The sequence below is a fragment of the Bubalus bubalis genome, chromosome 2 (assembly GCF_019923935.1).
Source record: "Bubalus bubalis isolate 160015118507 breed Murrah chromosome 2, NDDB_SH_1, whole genome shotgun sequence".
NCBI lineage: Eukaryota > Metazoa > Chordata > Mammalia > Artiodactyla > Bovidae > Bubalus > Bubalus bubalis.
Genome location: NC_059158.1, coordinates 46,821,975 through 46,844,093, shown reverse-complemented (window position 1 = coordinate 46,844,093; position 22,119 = coordinate 46,821,975). Strand labels below are relative to the sequence as shown.

The following is a 22,119-nucleotide window of genomic DNA, read 5'->3' as shown; positions in this document are numbered from 1 at the left end:
AAAGTTTCAAACTCCATGTGCTTGGAGTTCCTTTCCTGTAATGGAACCCATTGCCTGTGCAAGCGTTACAAGGTCCTCTTTTCTTCCTGGAAATTGGGCTTGGAGAACCACATAAATCCTGATCCTCTAACTACTGTGGTTGTTAGGAGTGATCATACCTTTTTTCCTTCTCTGACCCAGGGTTCTCATGTCTTCTACCAGCATCCATGGCAGGCTCAACTTGTTAGGTTGCAGGTAAAGTAAAACTTCAGGCCCTTCATCTTTTTCTCATAATTAGTAGCTATAAAAGATACACCTCTCAATATTGTAACACAGTTGACGTTTATTTTTCTATGACAAAACAATTGCTTCTTATAGAATTCTTTTCCAAGTAGTGATTCAAGTGTAGCTTCCTTTCTTTTTTCTTTTTTTTTGTCTTTATCAGAGTCCAAGTCTGCCATACTCATCTACATCAAGCTGTCTGGAAGGGAAGGAGCATGGATGTGTGTACATGGGGTATTTTCATGGGTCAAGCCTGAAAGGGGTACATAGCATTCACCTTCATGTTCTGTCAGCTGAACTTGTTCAAATGTGACTCTTAGGGGAGAAATGAAGTCCAATCCTGTGCCCATGAAGAAGAGACATGGGTTTGGTGGAAAATTTCCCCTATGGATAGAAGGTCTTTCCAACGAAAAGTAACTTCATGTGTACAGTCATGAAAGTGAGCAGGACATGACTCTAGCATGGCTAAAATCACAGGATGCTTGGAGTAGATTGTGGTAGAAGGTGAGAGTTAGTCATGCATCATCTTTTACCTTAGGTTGATAGATCTCTCCAAATGACTGGTAGATTCTGAAAGATTTTAATTATGGACAACAAGATTAGGGAGAATACTTAGGAAGCAATAGACTGAATGAAAAAGGATGACCATTTAAATAAAGCCAGTGACAAAAGAGACTCACTAATCAACAAGTACTTAGGACGGACAGACTAAGTGCTGCTGCTAAGTCACTTCAGTCATGTCCGACTCTGTGTGACCCCATAGACGGCAGCCCACCAGGCTCCTCTGTCCCTGGGAGTCTCCAGGCAAGAACATTGGAGTGGGTTGCCATTTCCTTCTCCAATGCATGCATGCATGCTAAGTCGCTTAAGTAATGTCTGACTCTGTGTGACCCCATGGACAGCAGCCCACCAGGCTCCTCTGTCCATGGGATTCTCCAGGCAAGAACACTGGAGTGGGTTGCCATTTCCTTCTCCCAACCAAGTGCTAGATGTTGGGTGTATGCCAAAATAGAACGAGTAATAAATATACCAATTAGGTACCCATTAGATATACATGGTTAGAGACATGGTAATGAATAGAGTCCATAGGGTCTCACAGAATCGACAGGACTGAAGCGACTTAGTACGCATGCACACACATGCTATTTAAAGGGAAATGTTGTTCTTTGAGCTTACTGAACGCATTATAACTTTCTTCTGATTTCTCAGGTATTCAGGAAGAGGGTATACAGATCCATGCCTAGAAGACAATAATAACAATATTTGGTGGAGAATTGTACTTTAATTTCTTAAGATTGTTTGTTACCTCTGCCACTTACAACATTGATGCAAGGGAAGGTCCCTTTAATTATACTCAGCATACTGCTTTCACCTTAAAAATACCATGTTCATATTCTTTGTTAAATGTTGTTGTTTAATAAAGAAATATTCTTCATCCTTTTAGGCTCCAAGCTAATTGCTATTGGAAATGAGTTTCAGGAAACAGTCAACAATAATACCACATGGTTTAAGATTGCCTAGTTTGTTTGTTTGTTTTGTAGTTTTAGGATGTAATAAGAGAGAGGAGTGAGCTTCTCTTTATTTACTCTGCCTTTCCATGCCCCCCTCTCCTGTACTGTTTGGTTGAAATGATGGCCACCCTGTGAATGAGACATGACTCCATGATCACCATCCAAAACTGAGCCTAAGGCTGAGAAACTGCACAAGTCCTCACTCAAGCCTCCACTCTCCCAACTGCATGCATCACAACCTGCTCAGGAGATGCAGGAATGAGAATTCATTTCCTTTTTGGTTAATTTTTGCTTATTGAACTGCCTGATTTCATGGACATTGCAGAGGGTGGTATGTAAACTTTGTAACAGAAACGATCTGGGTTCTTTTGCTGAGTTTAGTTAGCACAGAATGCTAATAAAATCAAGCAACAGCTATGGATCCTCCAAGGGCGGGCAGGGCATGTTCTTCCCTGTTATGGAAACAAACGGAGTCCCACACCCAAAATAGCCACTTCATCGCTGTATGCTTGTGATTGTTACCAGGACGGAGACAATACAAATTGGTCAGCACAGATTAATCATCCCTTATGGAAGGCAAAACAAAAAACAAGAAAGCAAGGAAAAGGAAATGAAAACTTAGAAGCACAGGTTATGCTGATCTGGTTCAATTCTGTTAGCTTGAAGACTCTGGTGATTGATTACTGGTCCTTAACTGTGCTTAGAGATATCAGGAGGTTATGTTTGTTCCGTCTGGAAAGATGTAGCCTATTTCTAATTTTAACTGCAACATGAAGTTGAGGATGTCTGTTTCTATTTCTCCTATTTTAAACTAGTGTCCTTCTAAACATAGTATGTCCATAATCCTTAGTTTAGGGACAGACAGGAATATCCAGGATTGGGTCATCCTGGTGGGGGTGGGGGAGTCTGACCTTCAGGAAGCTGTGTTTAGGTTCTGGTCATGCTGTGTGACACAGACAGGAAATAAACAACACATCTTCGCCAGCACAGGCAAGAAATCTGAATTCCCACTTGGCAAGTGAAAGAAAGTACAAAAGTCTATCAATACAAAGATCTGTTTTTTTAATGAACTCAAATGATGCTGTGTTTATCATCACACACAGAAGTACTCAACAGATGTGATCTTTAGATCCTAAGTCATCTTCTTCACAGTTTTATCTTTGACGTTCATCTTTTGAGTTTTAATCATAATTAGACTATTGCGCTATGCTCAGTCGCTTCAGTTGTGTCTGACTCTTTGCAACCCTATGGACTGTAGCCTTCCAGGCTCCTCTGTCCATGGATTCTCCAGGCAAGAATACTGGAGTGGGTTGCCATGCACTTCTCCAGGGGAGCTTCTTGATCCAAGGATTGAACCCATGTCTCCTTTGCCTTCTGCGTCCCAGGCAAATTCTGTACTACTGAGCCACCAGGGATGCCCAATTATACTATTATTGGATTGTAAGAAAAAAATGACTTCATGTTGTTAATAGCGTAAACTTTGTATTTTGCACTATATCATTGTATTGATTTTTTTACCTTTCTTAACTTTTCAGGGTGAGAACTTAATCTTAACAAAGTGGAATTGTTTGACTTTTCATATAAGCAGCTTTGATGACATAACAGTTATCTCTTTTTCTTGCCTTGTATTTTCCATTTCAGGAATCAGCCCAGCTATCCGGATTCCCTGAATATGTTAAAATAGTAGAAGTTGGACCTAGGGATGGATTGCAGAATGAAAAGGTAGTTTGATGTTTATTTTACACAGTTTACTTAAAATGTTAAATCTAAATATTTACTCAGAGTCTAAAGGCTTATGTGGATTTCATATATTAGATGATTATGTGTGTTCTCAGTTGCTACTTGAATTTATACATCTTAAATAGTATTTACTTTCAGTTAAGAATTAATTTCTATTTATGTGCCTTAGACGCTATGCAAATAACATGTAATTTTGCATGTTTTCTTAGGTTATAGTTCCTACAGATATAAAAATTGAATTTATCAATCAACTTTCCCAAACTGGCTTGTCTGTAATAGAAGTGACAAGCTTTGTGTCTTCCAGGTGGATACCACAGGTATGTAAGTCCATAATTCCTTAACTGGATTCTTAATCCAACACTGCCAAGATTTAGTGACCAGCGTGATATGTATTGTGATATTAACCTGATATAATTACCAGTTTGCTATATTCTTATGAAATTTTAGTTCATACACCTGATGGCTCAGGCAGTAAAGTTTCTGCTTGCAATGCAGGAGACTTGAGTTTGATCCCTGAGTCAGGAAGATCTTCTGGAGAAGAGAATGGCTAAACACTTCAGTATTCCTGCCTGGAGAATTCCATGGACAGAAGAGCCTAGGGGACTACAGTTTATGGGGTCACAAAGAGTCAGACACGACTGAGTGACTAGTACTTTTCACTTTAGTGAAAGATTTAGTGAACAGCGAGATATACATTGTGATATTAACTTGATATAATTACCAGTTTTCTGTATTCTTATAAAATATTAGTCCATACACTTGAAAGTGAAAGTTAGTCACACAGTCTAACTATAGCCCACCAGGCTCCTCTGTCCATGGAATTCTCCAGGCAAGAGTACTGGAGTGGGTTGCCATTTTCTTCTGCAGTGGATCTTCCCGATCCAGGGATCAAACCCGGGTCTCCTGCTTTATAGGTGGATTCTTTACCAACTGAGCTACTAGGGAAGCCCATACACTTAGATATGATTAAATAAAAAACATCTTTAATTAAATATACCTATTAAGTCCTAAAAAGTTATTTGGACTTAGTTGTTCAAAAGCTGTTTGGAACTTCATCCTAAACATCCAAGAGTGTATGGTTCAATATAATGAATAGGGGATAAGACTCTCAATAGTAGTTTAGGGTCCTGCCTTCTGTTTACTTCCATTTACACAAGCAGACATTGTTGATCCTGCTTTATGCTCGTAGCCCACTGTTCACTTGGGAATCTTGGATTTGAACTCTCAAAAGTCTTTTATATCTAGTTAGTCAGTTACTGATACAAAATTCTTCCTTTTCAATGTAGCTTATATTTGTCTCTTTTTTTCAACTCCATGGATGAGTTAGTAACCCACAGCCTTATGAATTAATTATTGGGATAGTCTCTTAAATAATGTTTGTAAGCACTGTCTCTCCCTTCTTTATGCATTTCACCCATTGCTTCTAAGATAACCTCCTAAAATCTACCATTTTACTGACTTTATGAGTGATCTGAGGATACTCAGCTGATTTACTGATTTACCAGCTGATTTACCATTTTTGTCTGTTAGAAGGAAGTGACGTTAAGTGTGGCCTGACACCTTCCCCATATGATCCCATTTTAAGCAGTGAGAAATGTATAATAGATATGTACTCTTTTTTAATGCTTATATTTGCTGATTTATATATATTCATATAATTGACGAAAATACATAGATTCATCAAAGACAAAATGGAGTCATCTGGAATCTTCTCTCGAAGAGAATATAGTCTTATCCAGAGCTGTCTGGCATATGGAGGCAGCCATCACTTCTGAGACTTGGCTCTGATGTTTGAAATGTGATTAATAATTAGCAAACAGTGAACCCCTCTCCCTTCCTAGTCCAGTTCTCATTCCCTGGATCTTCCGATTCCTTGAACCCTGTTCTTATTCCTTGGGTCCCCTAGTCTCTCCCCAGAACTTAACTTTGCTGATTACTTTTTCATCCTGCTCCCTTGGTTTCCTCTTCAATCCTCCTTCACTTGCCACCCTAAAGCTCCTTTTGGCTTCCCAACAACATTTCCCCACCACCAAGTTCCCTCAAGATTCTTTAATAATTTCCCCTGCCTCTGCTCTCCTCTTTTCTGACCCTTCCAATATCAACAGTCACTCCTGAGAGGATGACAAGTCTGTGTTTCCAGTTCTGTCCTTTCTGACGGGCTTCAGCTGGACATGCTATTAGCACGTGAAACTCAGTGGGTTCAAAACCATACTTATTGTTGATCCTACTTTATGCTCATAGCTCATTGCTCCTTTCAGAATCTTGGATTTGAATTCTCAAGAGTGTTTTATACCTAGTCAGTTACTGACCCAAAATTCTTCCTCCTCAATATAGCCTATCAGTTCAGTTCAGCCGCTCAGTCGTGTCCAACTCCTTGCGACTCCATGGATTGCAGCATGCCAGGCCTCCCCATCCATCACCAACTCCCAGAGTTTGCTCAAACTCATGCCCATTCAGTGATGCCATCCAACCATCTCATCCTCTGTTGTTCCCTTCTCCTCCTGCCTTCAATCTTTCCCAGCATCAGGGTTTATTCCAGTGAGTCAGTTCTTTGCATCAGGTGGCCAAAGTATTGGAGTTTCAACTTCAGCATCAGCTCTTCCAATGAATATTCAGGACTGATCTCCTTTAGAATGGACTGGTTGGATCTCCTTGCAGTCCAAGGGACTCTCAACAGTCTTCTCCAATACCACAGTTCAAAAGCATCAGTTTGTCTGTGCTCAGCTTTCTTTATAGTCCAACTCTCACATCTGTACATGACTACTGGAAAAACCATAGCTTTGACTAGACGGACCTTTGTTGGCAAAGTAATGTCTCTGCTTTTATGTAGTAATGTCTCTACACATACATACATGCTGCTGCTAAGTCACTTCAGTCGTATCCGACTCTGTGCGACCCCATAGATGGCAGCCCACCAGGCTTCCCTGTCCCTGGGATTCTCTAGGCAAGAACACTGGAATGGGTTGCTATTTCCTTCTCCAATGCATGAAAGTGAAAAGTGAAAGTGAAGTTGCTCAGTCGTGTCCGACTCTTAGCGACCCCATGGACTGCAGCCCACCAGGCTTCTCCATCCACAGGATTTTCCAGGCAAGAATGCTGGAGTGGGGTGCCATTGCCTTCTCCTACATACATACTACATACATACTAATGGCAAAGTAATGCCTCTGCTTTTAGGTAGCCTATACCTATCTATTATTTTTCAACTCCATGGATGAGTTAGTAATCCATACCCTTATGGATTAATTATTGGCATATTCTCTTAAATGATATTTGTAAGCACTGTCTCTCCCTTTATTGCATTTTGCCCATTGTTTCCAAGTAAACCTCCCAGAAATACCAGCCTCTTCAAACTCACATTCTCAGCTCTTTATAAGCTCCCTTCTCCTTGCTGAAAAAGTTTGGGAACCTGGCCTGGGGTTCAGGCTCTCTCTACATGGCCCTACTTCCTTTTGCAGAAGCTTCCGCCAAACCAAAATGCCTCTTGTTCCTGCTCATGTCCTGCCTCTGTATCTAATTGAGCTTCATTTATGCTTTCTTATGTACATCTCAGTTTCTGCTTTGCTTTTCAGTTATAACAAGATGGTGTAAGAGTCTTAAAACATTAAAAGCTTTTAAGTACTTTTTAAGGTGTTGGAAACAACAGAGACCACAAAAGGATGAATAGTATTATTAATAGTAATCCATCAGTTTTCACAGCTTTGATATTCAAATATCAGGGTTACTTTATGTATCCTTAAAATGAAGGATAACTTTATTTTAAGGATAAAGGGATCCCTTAAAATAAAGGGATGGCTTTTCTTCATCCCAAATTCCACCATTTATAATCATATATATATTTTATAAATGCTGTCTCAGGATCTGCTTCCCAGACTACGAGGGCTAAAGAAACCTTGACCGTGTCTCTGTTGTCTGTCACTGTGCCCCCATTGGTTGGTGCCTAGTAAGTAAGTGCTCAATAAATACTATGAAATGAATAACGGACCTGTTAGCCTGAAATCATAGTAACACATGACTCCATCCTTTGATATGGACAAGTGACTCTTAAATTTTGTTTGTGTATTCAATCTTGTGTTACAAAGGCTACAGATAATTTCCTTAGGAAGACACAAACAGCTTAATGAGACTAGACTTATTTCCTTGACATTGTAATTTTGCAAACTGTGAGCTATTATTATTTTACTTATTATCATGTGAGACTTTTTATCATCTTTTAAGTCTTCATGATATTGCCTATGTATTTTGTTTAGTTAGTGCTCTTTTCATGTATTTGATTATTGTTGGAGAGAAACTAGATAGGCTGGTATAATTTTAGAGTAAAGAAGGACAGGTAACATTAATGATGCCCCACCAAGATGATGTTTCAGATTCTGTGTTTTTCATTAGCATCAGAACAATGAAATCTTCAGAATTACATGATAAGTCAAAATGAAAGTTGCTCAGTCATGTCCAACTCTTTGCAACTCCATGGACGGTATAGTCCATGGAATTCTCCAGGTCAGAATACTAGAGTGGGTAGCCTTTCCCTTCTCCAGGGGATTTTCCTAACCCAGGGATTCAACCGGGGTCTCCTGAGTTGCAGGTGGATTATTTACCAACTGAACAATCAGGGAAGCCCGACATGATAAGATAACCTCCAACTACAACATCAGTATCTCTTCAAGAGACTGTTATTTCCCAATGGTTTTGTAAAGCTGTCTCTCATCTATGGTGGTGTTCAGGAAATTATCTCATTCCACTATACTGGAAATTGCTTGGTAGGTTATTCGTGAGCCTAAGCTGGAACACACCCAGGGCCACTGAGAAGAACGAGGTGAGAGCCCCTTGCACGGAGGCTGCTCTTCTTCTTACTCAGCTCCTAACAAGAGCAAAGGAGCGAAACAGAGGGAGGCCATCCTTCTGTGAGCAGTAATGGGAAAATGACTTCTGGCCTCACAGGAATAATATGATTCATTCTGGGCTTAGTTCTGAGGTGGATTCAGGACTTAACCTGTTGAGAGGTCATGAACTCAACATTTGGCTCAGAGTATTACTGGATAAAGGACAGTTCCCCACACGGCCCGCGAGGACAGCTGTGCGGAGCAGAGGCTCCTCTGTACCGTGTCTCTGTGCCTCGCCTGGAGCTGGAGTGAGTGACTGAGCCTCTTTGAACCCTGGAAGTCCCAGCAATGATGCCTTCAGCACGGGCGGATTTACGCATAAAGCCTGTGAGTGGGTCCCTGTCTGTGGCTGCCAGAGCCCAGGGCACTTGGCTCCCACTACGCTCACCATTGTTACCTGAGCACAAGTCTAACTGACAGACGATTGACTGACTTATCTGCGGCTCCTTTTAAGTCAGTTGCTTTCTCTGGGATAAACAGCCTTTTTCTTAAAGATTGAAATAATGTATTTAGTTTAAATATTGGGTTGGACTCCAGTCTGAAAAAGTAAAGATACTCATCCTTCAAATATTAAAGATTATGCTATATATTCACTTTTAATACTCATCTGGTTACATACATTACAAACAAACAAAAAAAAAAAGGAGTGTTTTTATTAAATAAATCACTGCTCTATCTAAAAGAACAGTGTACCTGGATCAAAGATAATATCAGATTGAACTTTCAAAGTTATACTGGTTACTTATTACTACACATCAAGAGTTTTTCAAAGGCCAGGACTGAGACCATACCATTTTGGCAATTTGATCTCCCATAGTTATGTTTGGATTCTAGATTTTACGAAGTTTGTGTGATGGAGCCTTTTCTGTTGTTATTGTTGTGTTTGTGTGTGTGTGCGCGCACGCTAAGTTGCTTCAGTCGTGTCCAACTCTTTGTGACTCCATGGACCTTAGCCCGCCAGGCTCCTCTGTCCATGGGATTCTTCAGGCAAGAACACTGGAATGGGTTGCTGTGCCCTCCTCCAGGGAACCTTTCCCACCCAGGGATGGAACTCATGTCTCTTATATCTCCTGCACTGGCATTTCGTTATTGTTGTTGGAGGTTATCTCATCATGTAACTCTGTAGATTTCATTGTTCTGATGTTAATGAAAAAGGCCTTAAATAACTTATACTGATAATTTGAAGTTTTATATTATAACTTCTCATTTTTTGAAAGCAACTTATTTTTATCGACATACAGTTGATTTACAGTGTTGGGTTGGTTTCAGGTGTATAGCACAGGGATTCAGTTGTACATCTACCTATGTATATATTTTCCCAGATTCTATAACTTATCATTTTTTTGAGAAAATATCATGACACCAGGCTTGTATAACTCAAAAGAACATCTGAGATTTGTGTCAGGATGATTTTAGTGTACCAGCTTACGTGTAATTGAATAATTTCGAATTCTTCTAAAGATCTTGAGTGTGGCTTGAAATTGGTATACTGTTAATTCTCTGCATCTTCTGTTTCTTTCCCTTAAACGTGGGTCATGGGAAGAGTCCTCTGGTTTATGTTTAGATTGCTGCTTGCTCACTTATTTCTTTTTTTAGCATTTTAAAGCATTTTTACAGCTTCCCTCCTACTGTTTTGTTTGGCAGCAGCTTTTCTAACTAAAGCAGCTGAAAGAAAAGTTCCACGGTAGCAGGCTGCCATATAAAACAGGATCCCACACCTATAATCTAAATGGCCAGAGATGATAAAATGCCTGTCATTAAAAAATACATGTTCTTTACAACTTATCTGGAAAAAGGGTTTCCTTAGAGTGACATATAATCTAAGGACATTTGAAATGAGTCCACATAGCTCATTTGAAATGAGCTCCTTACTTCAATAGAGTGAACAGCGGTAACAGTAGGAAAAAAAAATGTGTTTATAAAACTCTATGGGTTTACTGAAACTTTGGAATGGAACTCTCAGTAATGAGCTACTTAAATCATTATAAATGCAATAATTTTTGAGAGTGAACTTGAGTTTTCCATTATCTTTAATGTGGCCATTTGGTTTTAAACATATTCATTCATACGAGTGAATACCATTTGTTTAAAAATAAAAATGCCTGAAAGGTACAAGACACTGTATGTTTATATCTGTCACATGCAAAGTCTCAGTTATAAATATTTGTTCCCTGTTTAATTAATTTTTAACTGTTGGAAAAGGTGGGTCAGTAAAGGGCAGAAATAGTTTTTCTCTATAAAAGTAGAAAGAAATACACATAAAAGGCTGTAACAATTATTTACAAATCAGTCTAACACTTAAAAATATGGCCCAAACACAGTGTAAGCAAGAAGGAATGTGTAAACTTTTCCCTGTCTTCTTTTTAGTGTGTGAGACAATTAATTCTTTGTTAGGAATGAAAACACATTTACTGGGTTGAAGTTTAAGATTTAGATGGACTTGGATGAGACGCGGGTGGTTGTTGCTTCTGCTCCTGAGCGCCCCCTGGCTGCTTTTCCTTGCTCTGTTTTTTTTTTTTTGTTTTTTTGTTTTTTTTTTTTTTCTCTGAGGGGGATGGTTGTGTGGGGAAGAGGCAGGGAAGCGGGTAATTGAGCCTAGAAGTTGTGTGTGTGTGTGTGTGTGTGTGTGTGTGTGTGTGTGTGTGACAGAGAGAGAGATCCAGGGCAAGAGGGGAAGTGGCAGGGCTTGTGTGAAGAGCTTTTGGGGAGAGCTTCCAAACTCCTCTGTTTATAAGGCACAGTGTCCTGGCAGGGTAATTTCATCCTCTGTGAGTCTCATCCGTGTTTCCCAGAGGAGCTGACCTCTGCCTTCGGCCCAGAGAGGATGAAGTTTATAAGACCGCGGTTCCCATTTCCTGGGGTCACAGGAGCCCTTTCACCCACATAGGCTAGTTTGGATTTCCTCCCAGCGTGGCAGCCTTACATCGATCACATGGTGATTTAGAGTTGCAGAGGTTCCAAGAGGCAAGCACAAATGGTATGCCCTTTATAGCCAAGCCTTATAAATTTTCTAGCATCACTTTTCCATACTGTATGAGTTGATGTAGCTACAAAGGCATTCAGTTTCAAAGGGAGGGATCCATGCCACCTCTTGACTGGGGTGGGGTGTTGCAGAGGAACACATGTGTAGGGGGATATCATTGGACCACTTTTCTAATCTGTGACACTTATGTCTTTAAAAATGATCTAATAATTAATCTAGTTACTTATGTGCTTTTCCTTATGAATAATGAAAGAACAGATTTGAGAGAAAAGCAGGCTCGACATTCTGAAACCCCCAAATTCCAAAAGATTTTAGCACTCTCAGGGCTGCTAGTACTTACCTGACGCCTGCTCACTCCCAATAGACAATTGTGCTGCCTCACGTGGGATTCAGGTTGGTATTGGAGCGGCTAACCTGAAATGCAACATTTTAAAGTTTCATCCTACAGTTACCTCATTTGCCACTGTTATCACAGAGGGTATGCAGATTGCTTAAAGCATAGTCACAGATTTTTTTAAACACTTTCGTCTCTCTCAGGAAAACAATCAGAAATATGAAAAAAATGTACTAGGATTGTGGGCACTAATATTTTTTTCTTTTTTACTTTGCTTTCAATTTTTACCTTGCAAAAAAATTGGGGGAAAACGAGTTGTTAGTCTTGTATATATTACTTGGCATTCTCCAGTAACTTATTCTCTACCTAAGATGTAATTCCACTTCTGTGTGCAAAGCAAAAAGCAAAGCTTACAATGAAAAGCAATAACGTTGCAAGTCAACTAGGTAGATTTTATTTTTTTCACACTGAAGCTACAATTCAATATTTTTTTTACTTTTTCTCCATAAGGACAAAAGCTATGATTCTGCTCAAAGAGTTACTATGCTCAGCATACACTGCTTTTCTAATGACTTGATCTTATCAATTACATTTTGACTAACAATTTGTCTTTTTTTGGTTCTTAGATTTATAAAAAAGGACCTAAAATGTTCAAATACTTTATCTCACTTTTTATTTATTTGAGTCTATCAAATTTTCTCTAAGTTAATCCATGAAAGAAAGAAACTTTCAAAGGCATTTTGATCATATGAAAATTCAATTTTTGTATGTGATTAACATTACATTAAAATTGGGCCTCATAGACTTATCAGTATGCATCGACAGCTTGAAAGGTCTAGCGTATAATAAAATTACATAAAAGCTGAATAGAGATACAGTTTGGCACAGAAAGACTGGATTCTAACTTTTTAATGGTATTTTCTTCATTATTCTGATTAGTTTGTCAGTCTTATTTTAGTGTACTCTAACTCCATTGGCATGGCTCCTGACTAAGCCGCTCTCGTCCACCTGAAGAGGAGCAGTCTGTCCTGTGGGCCAGGCTCCCAGGGACTCACGCTCTTCCTGTGTCACAGTCGCCACGCTCATGGGATGAGTAATGGCCATTAGTGAAAACCAGGTTTAAAGTGTTAAGATTAAATGTCGACTGTTTCGATCATCAGTTTTAAGGCTGCCAAGCAGCAGCACTTGTTTTTAAGAATTCAGGATCCTTATACATTGAACACTGAAAATGAAACATATACTAATTATTTTTAAATTAATTATGGTTTTAAAAGACATACTTTGTTGATATGTTTATAAGAATTATAATTCCAGTTAAATTTTAAAAATAAAAATGAAGTATTTTTTCCTAATTTTTAGATATGCACACACACACACACAGCATGCACACCGATCTAATATTGCCTGGTTAAATTGCTGGAAAGTTCTACAGGAATAATATGTAGTGAACATAGGAAATTAGATAAATCTGAATGCTAAAAGTAGCATTACATTCCAAAAATCATATTAAGCAGTAGGTAAGTTTTACACATTAATGAGAGATACATATGTTAACATTTCACTTCTTCCACATTTGATAAAGTGAAAGGAATATAAATGTGTAGTTTTTCACCTAGAGTAAATATAAAGCATTTATTTTTATATGCTTAAAAATTTTATCCAAATTCATTTATCTTGAATATCCCATTTATCAAATTGAAGGCTAATTGGAATTATATTTTTAGAATAATAGAATATTTTGTAATGTCTATGAATTTTGGCTGTGTGTTCATTGTCAATATATAGGACATTCTTTTGAAGAACGCTGTTCATTTTATAAACATCTTGGGCAGCTTCAAATTTATAATGGCAACAGGTCATAGGTTATAGTTATGCTGCTTTAATTGTTCTAGGCTCTCACATTCCTGTTTGCTTTTCAAACTACTAAATGAACCATTCTTTGAGATAGCAACATACTGAAGCAAATCCATGCTAACAACTTGAGAAAATCAATACTACTTTCTCCAGACCTTGTACTGCTGTGCTGTGGAACCATCAAGAAATTGTAACACTGTTCTTAGTCAAGACTGATTATAATAAGAAACACATCTCTTAGTAATCCCCAAGTAATGACTTCTTCCCAAGTCCTCCAGGTTTCAGGTTTTCTTGAGCTTTCAGTGACAGCATTGTATCTGTTTAGAAATAACAACATACGTATTTTCCAATAGAATGTCTGAGAGCTGACTCTTGTTTCTGATAAGATTTGGCAAAGTATTTTTATTTCTTTATGGCTTGGATTCTTTCTATTCATTTATTCACCCATCCACTGCTCTTTATTATGTCTCTATTAAACACTGCATTGAATTCTTTGTTGAACTCAGATGTTAAATAATGTGTGGTTGATAGCATTATCTGTATAATAAGCCAATTGTAAAGTTAAAAAGGGTAATGGAAATAAAATCACTCAAATCAAGTGGATATCTGTAAGTGAACTATAATAAACTAGAACCTAGTAATCAGAATATGTTAAGCGGTTTGTGTTCAAGAGGTTGTCTGTCCAATCTTTTCAAGGCCTGTCTTCTCTTCTGCTTACTGGATCTTCAGATCCATAAGAGGCCAGATCATTGCAGTTTGATCTTATAGGCTATTGTCCTGATGGCATTACTTGCCAGGGTATTAAGAACCCTTTTGCTACAACTCTTTCTTTTTGCCAGTAAGATAATGTCCCTCAAACAAGGCAGTCTTCCCTTCTTCTCATCAGCACAGGTTTCCACTGTGGGCAGAGGGGCTTCCAGGAGGAAATGTAAATATAGATGAGAAACTCCATTTACAGTCATCCAGAATGAATACAATTAGGCACAATATTTTAAAAGGCATTTCTGCACCCATGCATGAGAAATAACACCGTTGACAGTGTTATTAACAAACACAAAGTCATGATATATGAGACAACACAGTTGAATGAAAAGAAAATTATACTGAGAACTTTGAGACTTGTTTTGACTTGGGAAGACCAGGAGGGTGGTCCCCAAAGTAATTGACCTGAACAAAGAATCACTAATGCATATTTGTTATATTTGCCTTAGGAAATGGTAGCGGCGGTGGGAGGTAGGGTGGTTGGGGGTGGGGGGATGTTAATGAATAAGGTGATTCTGGTTTCTCTGTCTGGAGCATTGGTCTCTCAGTTTATAACACACAAATCCATTGGATGGATTGAATTTATTTTATAATTTAAAAATGAGTATTTGTAGGCATTAATAGATTATGATGAAAATGGCTTGCAGGCATTCACAGTAGAAGAGTGTGGGGTCATTATGCTATTTGCTCAGATCACTCTTGAGAAGCTTGTGCATTCCTTTCCTTAGAGGGCGCTACAGAGGCCCTGAGAACACAAAGATGATGTTAAATAAGGAAACACAGGAAATTATACACCAGCCCAAATTAGTTTTTAGGCTTCTGGACTTAAGAAGTTTTGTGAGTATGGTGTCAGACCATTTTAGCAGCAGCAGCCAAGACAGGGTATTGGGTAGAAAAAAAAAATAAAACTAGATGTTCAATTTTCCAGAGATTTCCTGTGTTTATTATTGTAAGACTGTGATTTATTAAAACTGTCTTACTTCTTCAAGCAGACCAAGATTTCCTCTGTGCTACTGAGGCTAAGATATATGGGGTTTGTGGAAAGGGTCTGTGAATGAGACAGAGCTGGAGGACCCAGTCTACAAGCTGTTCATGGCTGGGTAAAGTGTTTCTACCCACAGTTGTCAGGAAGGGCTCTAGTCCCATTTTTTCCTCATTACTGAATTTACGAATGTGTTACCTTTAAGAGGAGTTACTGCTCAAATTGAGTTTTGAGTTATAGGGTCTGGAACCACGTTATTTACATTTGTATAGTAATCTGTGGCATGTGTTGAAGAAATGGTATATCCTGTATCCATCCCTCCTGCTGTATAAGGAAAAGTATTATCATCAGGGATATCTCACTGGCCAGTGGAGACAGTAGGTGAATACCTTCTGATACTGCCTGCTCATTCCGTGAAGATCTGAATGCTGTCCTGGGTGATGGTGGGGTAAAAACGAGTCCTTCAAATATATTTCTAAGAAATTATTCCACAAAGCATATTATTGAGGTTTATAGATCCATAAGTATATTTCCTGGCAACATTTAAAATGGTATATTAAGCAGACTTTATACAAAATAAATTTACCCAGAAATATGATGGTTGTTCTAAGAATAAGATATTCTCGGTTATACTAAGAATAAGAATCAATTTATGCCAAACTGATCTCAAGTGTTAAGGAAAAGAAATCCCTGAAATCTTTATTTCAGATAGATTAACTACCTTGATGATAAGTTGCTAAGATCAAGGGTAGGCAATTTCATCTCTGTTGGGAGTCTCCAAAATGTTATTTGTTTTAATTTCACCCATAATGTAACTTTATTTAGAATCTCTGTATATGATCTTGTTTTGTTCAATTGCCCAGTAATGTCTGACTCTCCATGACCTCATGGACTGCAGCACACCAGGCTTCCCGTCCTTCACCATCTCCCCGAGCTTGCTCAAACTCATGTCCATCTAGTCGGCAATCACATCCAACCATTTCATCTTCTGCCATCCCCTTCTCCTCCTGCCTTCAATCTTTCTCAGCATTAGGGTCTTTTCCAATGAGATGGCTCTTGGCATCATATGGTCAAAGTATTGAAGCTTTAGCTTCAGCATTAATCCATTCAGTGAGTATTCAGGGTTGACTTCTTTTAGGATTTATTTTCTAGTCATGTGTTTTAGTAAAATTTAGTAACATTAGAGATTTTTTTAAAAGGTTCCCTTCCAAATTGCAATAATTTTGGATCCACAAAATCTGGAGTCACCTCTGAATAAAAATAAAGTGAGGCTTCCCATGTTGAAGTGAGGGCCTCTTGGATGCATTGATTTCTTCTCCCGCCAGCCTAAGTGGCAGTCTTTGAGAATGAAAGCACTGTGATTCCCAGAATTGTTGATATCTTGACATCTTCTGACCTGCCTATTGAGAAACCTATATTCAGGTCAGGAAGCAACAGTTAGAACTGGACATGGAACAACAAAAAGGAGTACGTCAAGGCTGTATATTGTCACCCTGCTTATTTAAATTATATGCAGAGTATATCATGAGAAATGTTGGGCTGAAGAAGCACAAGCTGGAATCAAGATTGCCGGGATAAATATCAATAACCTCAGATATGCAGATGACACTACCCTTATGGCAGAAAGTGAAGAGGAACTAAAGAGCCTCTTGATGAAAGTGAAAGAGGAGAGTGAAAACGTTGGCTTAAAGCTCAACATTCAGAAAATGAAGATCATGGCATCTGGTCCCATCACTTCATGAGAAATAGATGGGGAAACAGTGGAAATAGTGTCAGACTTTATTTTTGGGGGCTCCAAAATCACTGCAGATGGTGACTGTAGCCATGAAATTAAAAGACGCTTACTCCGTGGAAGAAAAGTTATGACCAACCTAGATAGCATATTGAAAAGCAGAGACATTATTTTGCCAACAAAGGTCCGTCTAGTCAAGGCTGTGGTTTTTCCAGTGGTCATGTATAGATGTGAGAGTTGGCCTGTGAAGAAAGCTGAGCGCTGAAGAATTGATGCTTTTGAACTGTGGTGTTGGAGAAGACTCTTGAGAGTCCCTTGGACTGCAAGGAGATCCAATCAGTCCATTCTGAAGGAGATCAGCCCTGGGTGTTCTTTGGAAGGAATGATGCTAAAGCTGAAACTCCAGTACTTTGGCCACCTCATGCGAAGAGTTGACTCATTGGAAAAGACTCTGATGCTGGGAGGGATTGGGGGCAAGAGGAGAAGGGGACGACAGAGGATGAGATGGCTGGATGGCATCACTGACTCGATGGACATGAGTTTGAGTGAACTCCGGGAGTTGGTGATGGACAGGGAGGCCTGGCGTGCTGCGATTCATGGGGTCGCAAAGAGTCGGACACGACTGAGTGACTGAACTGACTGACTGACTGACTGACATCTTCTTAGAATTTTTAGGAACAACAGATTCCTGGGTCCTCAATTAAACAGATTCAGAACAGATTCTGTGCAGATGAGTCCAATAAATCTTTTTTTTTTTTTTTTTCTCGAAGAACCTCAAATAGTTTTGATGATAAATCAAGTGTAGGAGACACTGGATTAGACGAAAACAAATACTCTTAAAACCATTCAACCTGAGGGGAAGATCTTTCTAGGAACTCTTCTCTTGACATTATGATGCAGAAAAACTTTGCAATGGCTAAGAGGAGGAGAGAGAAGATATTTAGAGGATGAGGAGGATGTACTTATCCAGGAGGAATTAGAGAGCCTGCTTGGGGTCCATCCCATCTCCTACACTTACTGGGTGATTTTTCTCATCCTTTCCATCTCTGTCTACTTCTTCTTCCCTGTCATTGGATGGTTAAAAAGTGTTTAAAGAGATAATGCATGCATCGTAACACATAGAGACCTGCCCTATAGACCGGCATAAAGCAAATGTTTGCCTTTATCATTAAAACATTATTAACTAACAATAAAATCTTAGAATTGGTGGAGAATAAGAATCATGATTCAAAGTGGATTGAACTCAAATTGAATGTAAACTAGAATAAAGGGCAAGGGGAAGAGATTTCAGTTCAATTAAACAACCAATTATTTAATGTCCCTTTTATGTGAAGTCTTCATAGAGAAAGAATTTAGTCAGGGAGAGAAATACATAAATCAGTTAAATTATACAAACTTTGGTAAGAGTGACTATAGATAGATAGATATACACAGAGAGAACTATGGTGGAAAACATATGTGGAAATCAAGCTGGTTGTTGAGAACATATTCTAAGAAGAGCTTTTGAGTTGTATGTTATGAATATTGGAGGATGAAGTATATTGACCTGATGAAAAAAGAAAGAACGATATCTCATTAAGAAAGGCTGTCTTAGGACTTCCCTGGTGGTCCAGTGGTTAAGATTCCATGCTTCTAATGCAAGGGGTCTGGGTTCAACCCCTGGTTCAGGGAACTAGATGCCATGTGCTGCAACTAAGACATGTCACAGTCACATTAAAAGAAAGAAAGAAAGAATGTTATTTTCTCTTGCAACAATGACCAAGACTTCTTATTGTTGATAAGGGTCAAAGCGGAGAGTGAAAAAGCTGGCTTGAAATTCAACATTCAAAAAACTAAGATCATAGCATCTGGTCCTATCACTTCATGGCAAATAGAAGGGGGAAAAAATGGAAGCAGTGACACATTTTATTTTCTTGGGTTCCAGAATCACTGCAGATGGTGACTGCAGCCATGAAATTAAAAGACACTTGCTCCTTAGAAGAAAAGCTATGATAAACTTAGCACATTAAAAAGCAGAGACATCACTTTACCAACAAAGGTCTGTCTAGTCAAAGCTATGGTTTTTCCAGTGGTCAGGTACAGATGTGAAAGTTGGACCATAATGAAGACTGAGAGCTCAAGAATTGATGTTTTTGAATTGTGGTATTGGAGAAGACTCTTGAGAGTCCTTTGGACTGCAAGGAGATCAAACTAGTCAACCATTGAGGAAATCAACCCTGAATATTTATTAGAAGGACTGATGCTAAAGCTGAAACTCCAATACTTGGACCACCTGATGCAAAAAATCTGACTCATTGGAAAAGACCCTGATACTGGGAAAGATTGAAGGCGAAAGGAGAAGGGGGCAGCAGAGGATGAGATGGTTAGATAGCATCACCAACTCAATGGACATGAACTTGAGCAAACTCCAGGAGATAGTAGAGGACAGAGGAGCCTGGACTGTGTAGTCCACAGGGTCACAAAGAGTTGGATATGGCTTAGCTGCTGCTGCTGCTACTGCTAAATCGCTTTAGTCATGTCCGACTCTGTGCGACCCCATAGACAGCAGCCAACCAGGCTCCCCCGTCCCTGGGATTCTCCAGGCAAGAACACTGGAGTGGGTTGCCATTTCCTTCTCCAATGCATGAAAGGGAAAAGTGAAAGTGAAGTTGCTCAGTCGTGTCCGACTCTTAGCGACCCCATGGACTGTAGCCCACCAGGCTCCTTCGTCCATGGGATTTCCCAGGCAAGAGTACTGGAGTGGGTTGTCAGTTACTAAATGACCATTATTGGGTATTTGTTGTTATTTTATTTTATATAATATATTTTATAGATATTAAATATATGACAGTATTTATACCAATATTCTTGGAGAACACAGTGTTGTTCAAGTAACAAAGTGTACCTGGTTCACACATGAGTAAAATTAAGATTTGGGGATTAACATCCACACACTCCTATATATAAAATAATCAACAAGGACCTACTGTATAGCACAGGGAAATCTACTCATTATTTTGTAATAACCTAAATGGGAAAAGGATTTGGAAGAGAATATATATATATATATATGTATTTATGTATATATGTATATATATGTACATATTATATAATGGAATCACTTTTCTGTAAATCTAACAAAACATTGTAAATCAACTGTACTCCAATATGAAATATTACCACCAAAATATAGCTCCTGGACCTATCTCTTCCCTCTCCAACTTCATGACCTTCTAAAAGTTGGAAAGGGAAGAGATAGAGGTCCAGGAGCTATCTCTTCCCTCTCCAACTTCATGACCTTCTAAATTACTTAGGTTTTCCTGGTTATCTTATTTTCTTTTTCCTGCCTCTTCTCACCTTCCTCCTTTTACTTCATACGTGATGACAAGGAATCAGGTGCAGGCCTCTTGTTAGATGGCGTGAGTGTCATGTCTGACTCTTTGCGGCCCCATGGACTGTATGTAGGCTGCCAGGCTTCTCTGTCCATGGAATTTTCCAGGCAAAAATACTGGAGCCGGTTGCCATTTCCTTCTCCAGGGGATCTTCCTGACCCAGGGACTGGACCCATGTCTCCTGCGTCTCCTGCACTGGCAGGCGGATTACTTACCACAGTGCCACCTAGGAAGCCCCATCTGATGGCAGGGGAGGGAAAGAATTTGAGCTCGTTAGCAAGTGAGTGGAGGGAAGGGAGGAAAAGTGGTTAAAGCTCACCATCGATGATGCTTGACTTGGTCCTATTGCCTGGACCACCAGGGCAGAGAGGAGAGGAGACAAAGCAGAATTTTATATTTAGGTTACAAGATCCACTGGTACAAATAGTGGCTAAGTTATATAATTTTGCAGATAATTCTGTAAAGAGGGAGTATCTTACCTTTTTTTCTTACATGAATTTTAGATTCTACTCTAAACACATTTGCCATTTAAAAGCAGTACTAACTTCAACTCTGAGTAATTCAGCTCCATCACACAATACAATTACCTCATCTTCACCAGAGCCACCTTGATGCACTGAATAATTTTAAAGATGCATAACAACTCAACTCCACTCAGAAAGTTTGCAGTCGCCGTAATGACTCACCTCTTACTGAGTTAAAAATAATAAAGGTAAAAGTATTATGTGTCATTAATGTGTATGAGACCTTCACGTAAAAATTTTATAGTAAATGCTGCTTTGGTACTTACTGAGCTTTACAGTGTGATATATTTGTCATTGTACTTGTTCTAGGAAGAGAATTAAAAAGTTCACCAGTGATTAGATTTTGCTCCTTTAAAAAAAGGCCTTTTCTCCTTTAAAAAAAGGCCCCTGAGTTATCTACAATTCGCCTAGATAAGGGTTGGCTTAAATATTGGTCATTATTCTAGGTTGAAAAGAAAAATACTTCTTTGCATGTTTCATACAACTTCAGATCACATGGTATTTGTATTATTTTGTATTTTTGATATGTACACACACACACACACACACATAAACACACATGCACACACATATCTTCCACTACTAGCTGATGTGTAATATGTGTTTGGTCTGCATCGCCTTCATTTTTAATGCTATAATATTAAATATATTGTAAGTGTATAACCTTTTGAAATGTTAATATTCAAAAATTGGAAGGCATTTTAGCAGCTCATTTTAAAGATTTCATGATATTTTAAAATTAAATTTTGTATTCCCCAATGACAAATTTTATAGTCTATTTGCAAAATGTATACTCATATGCATTATCTTGAAATTCCAATACTCTCAGGAAATTTGAACAAGCACTTAATGCTCAAACTATACTTTTGCCGTTGCTGTTGTCTGGAGAACACATTCAAGGTATAAGTATTTAGGAGAGATTATTGTATTCAGATAACAACAAAATATTAGTAAGATGTCTAAAAATGTGTAATGTGGAGTATCTGAAGGGTTTCTCAGGTGGCTCAATGGTAAAGATTCTTCCTGGCCGTGCAGGAGACACAGGAGATGCAAACTTGATCCCTGGGTTAGGAAGACCCCTCAAGGAGAAAATGGCAACTCACTCTAGTATACATGCCTAGAAAGTTCAAGAGACAGAGGAGCCTAGTTGGCTACAGGCCAGTTCAGTTCAGTCACTCAGTCGTGTCA

General features: G+C 38.9%; 1 protein-coding gene across 2 annotated transcripts in view; it reads left to right on the top strand.

Moving 5' to 3' along the window:
* The window catches only part of HMGCLL1 (3-hydroxymethyl-3-methylglutaryl-CoA lyase like 1), a 195,485-nt gene that overhangs the window by 65,197 nt on the left and 108,169 nt on the right, over positions 1 to 22,119 (top strand). For both annotated transcript variants that reach the window (XM_025272278.3, XM_025272276.3), the window contains exons 2-3: positions 3,414 to 3,494; positions 3,722 to 3,829. In XM_025272278.3, coding sequence (XP_025128063.1) covers positions 3,414 to 3,494; positions 3,722 to 3,829 — 189 coding nt within the window. The remainder of the gene's footprint in view (positions 1 to 3,413; positions 3,495 to 3,721; positions 3,830 to 22,119) is intronic.